General features: G+C 44.3%; 1 protein-coding gene across 1 annotated transcript; it reads left to right on the top strand.

The window, feature by feature from the left end:
• Positions 1 to 1,018: 1,018 nt before the first annotated feature.
• LOC145105582 (uncharacterized) lies at positions 1,019 to 1,342 on the top strand. The gene has a single exon (XM_079042667.1). It carries the CDS (start codon positions 1,019 to 1,021, stop codon positions 1,340 to 1,342), a length of 324 nt encoding a protein of 107 aa, XP_078898793.1.
• The last annotated feature ends 597 nt before the right edge of the window (positions 1,343 to 1,939 follow it).

Raw genomic sequence — 1,939 nt, 5'->3', positions numbered from 1 at the left:
TGATATATGTGTTAGTAGTAGTAGGGGTGAAATAGTCCCCGGTTACCGGTTGAAAGATACCGAAGGGGTAGACAGTGCACATACATGTCTAGCAGTATGTTCATGACATGTTATTATATGGTAGTGGTAGGGGTGAAATAGTCCCCGGTTACCGGTTGAAAGATACCGAAGGGGAGGTCAGCTCCCGGCTACCGGTTGAAAGATACCAAAGGGAAGTCCAGCTTCCGGTTATGCCAGTCGGATACCGGTTGAAAGATACCGAGGGATAGGCAATATATGTTTATGGTATGTGGTATGATGGGGGAACTCACTAAGCTTCGTGCTTACAGTTTGCAGTTTTATTTTTAGGTACCTCTTCATCGAAGGGGAAGGAGCCGGCACGGCAGCAACGCGTCACACACACAATTTCCGCATATGAGATTCTTGGGATTTGTACTCTGATATTGTTACTATGTTATTACATGATTTTGAGACTTATGATCTATGACCTTTTATGAAATGAATTAACCGAATGATGTTTTCTATAAATTGTTTTATAAATTGCTATATTAAAAATAAAATTTTTGGTCTTGAAATTTGGGATGTTACAGTTTTCCTCTCTGTTCTTTTCTGTCCGGCCCTAGCCATGGTTGGGGATAACAACAACAACAACAAAGAAACTTCTGACAAACCATGTGGCATCACAAACATCCGCACCTATGTGTTGATCACCCTCAACCTCGATGATCTAATATGATACCTGGCGTGAACTTTTTAATGCTTGATGTCTCAGTTTTGGTGTTGACAAACACCTTACAAACCCCCCTCCCAACAACCCCTCTGATGAATGGAACAAACTCGATCACCTTGTGAAACTTTGGATTTATGGCTCTATATATCCATATCTTGTTACAATGGTCTTGAAGCCCGGTATGACCACACATGATCTCTGGAAAGCTCTAGAAATCTTTTTTATGACAATAAAGATGCTTGGGTTATTCAATTGGATAACGAGTTGCGGTCCATTGAAATCGGTGATATGACTGTCACTGCATACTGTCAAAAGATCAAGTTGCTTTCCGACCTCCTCGCTAACATCGGTCAGCCGGTTCCTGAAAAGAACTTGGTTACATATATGATTAACGGATTGGGAGACAAGTTCGATCAAGTAGCTACCATAATCTGTCACCAACGTCCTCTCTTGTCCTTTAATGAAGCTCATTCCATGCTTACCCTTGAAGAAACCCGTCTCACCCGGAGACCATCTCATGCTTCTCACCGGGATAACGCCTCCACCCCTTCCGCTGTCGTTTCTGATTCCGGTGAAAACCCCTGCTCTTTTGCAGCTAGTCGTGGTGACTAGCGACCTCAACAGTCGGCTGATCGTCGGGGGGTGACCATCGACAACATCGTCGTGGGAATGATAGGCGACAAAATGACTGCCAGCAACAACATCAGTTTGGCGCTCCTCCACCTTGGGCTTCATGGGGAAATTATTACCCACATCCTTGGGCCGCCCCAACCTGGCAGCAGGCCTGGTCTTTTGGACCCCAACAACGACAGTCTGCTCAAAATTGGACTCTTACTGTTTCTGGACCCTCTCGATAGCAGCCACAGCAAAACCAACAACTTACTGCGTTTTTTCTGCATGACCCAATTCTGATTATGGCCCAGCAGATCAGCTAACAACCCTTCCGCAAGCCTTTCAAGCTATGAGTCTTCAAGATCCAAGCACATCTGATTGGTTCATGGATACGGGAGCCACCAACCACCTCACATCGGATACGGGTAAACTAAATAATATTTTTAATTTGCGCCCTATTTCATTAATTCTTGTTGGAGACGGGTCTTCAATATCCGTCACCAACATGGGTCCTGGCATTCTCCCTACACCACACCACACTCTCCACTTAAATAACGTCCTTTTCACCCCAAATATTATTAAAAACCTTATTTCGGT

This window comes from Lactuca virosa, chromosome 4, assembly GCF_052849685.1.
Source record: "Lactuca virosa cultivar CGN04683 chromosome 4, Lactuca_virosa_CGN04683_v6, whole genome shotgun sequence".
Classification (NCBI taxonomy): Eukaryota; Viridiplantae; Streptophyta; class Magnoliopsida; order Asterales; family Asteraceae; genus Lactuca; species Lactuca virosa.
This window is presented reverse-complemented; position numbering and strand designations above follow the sequence as displayed.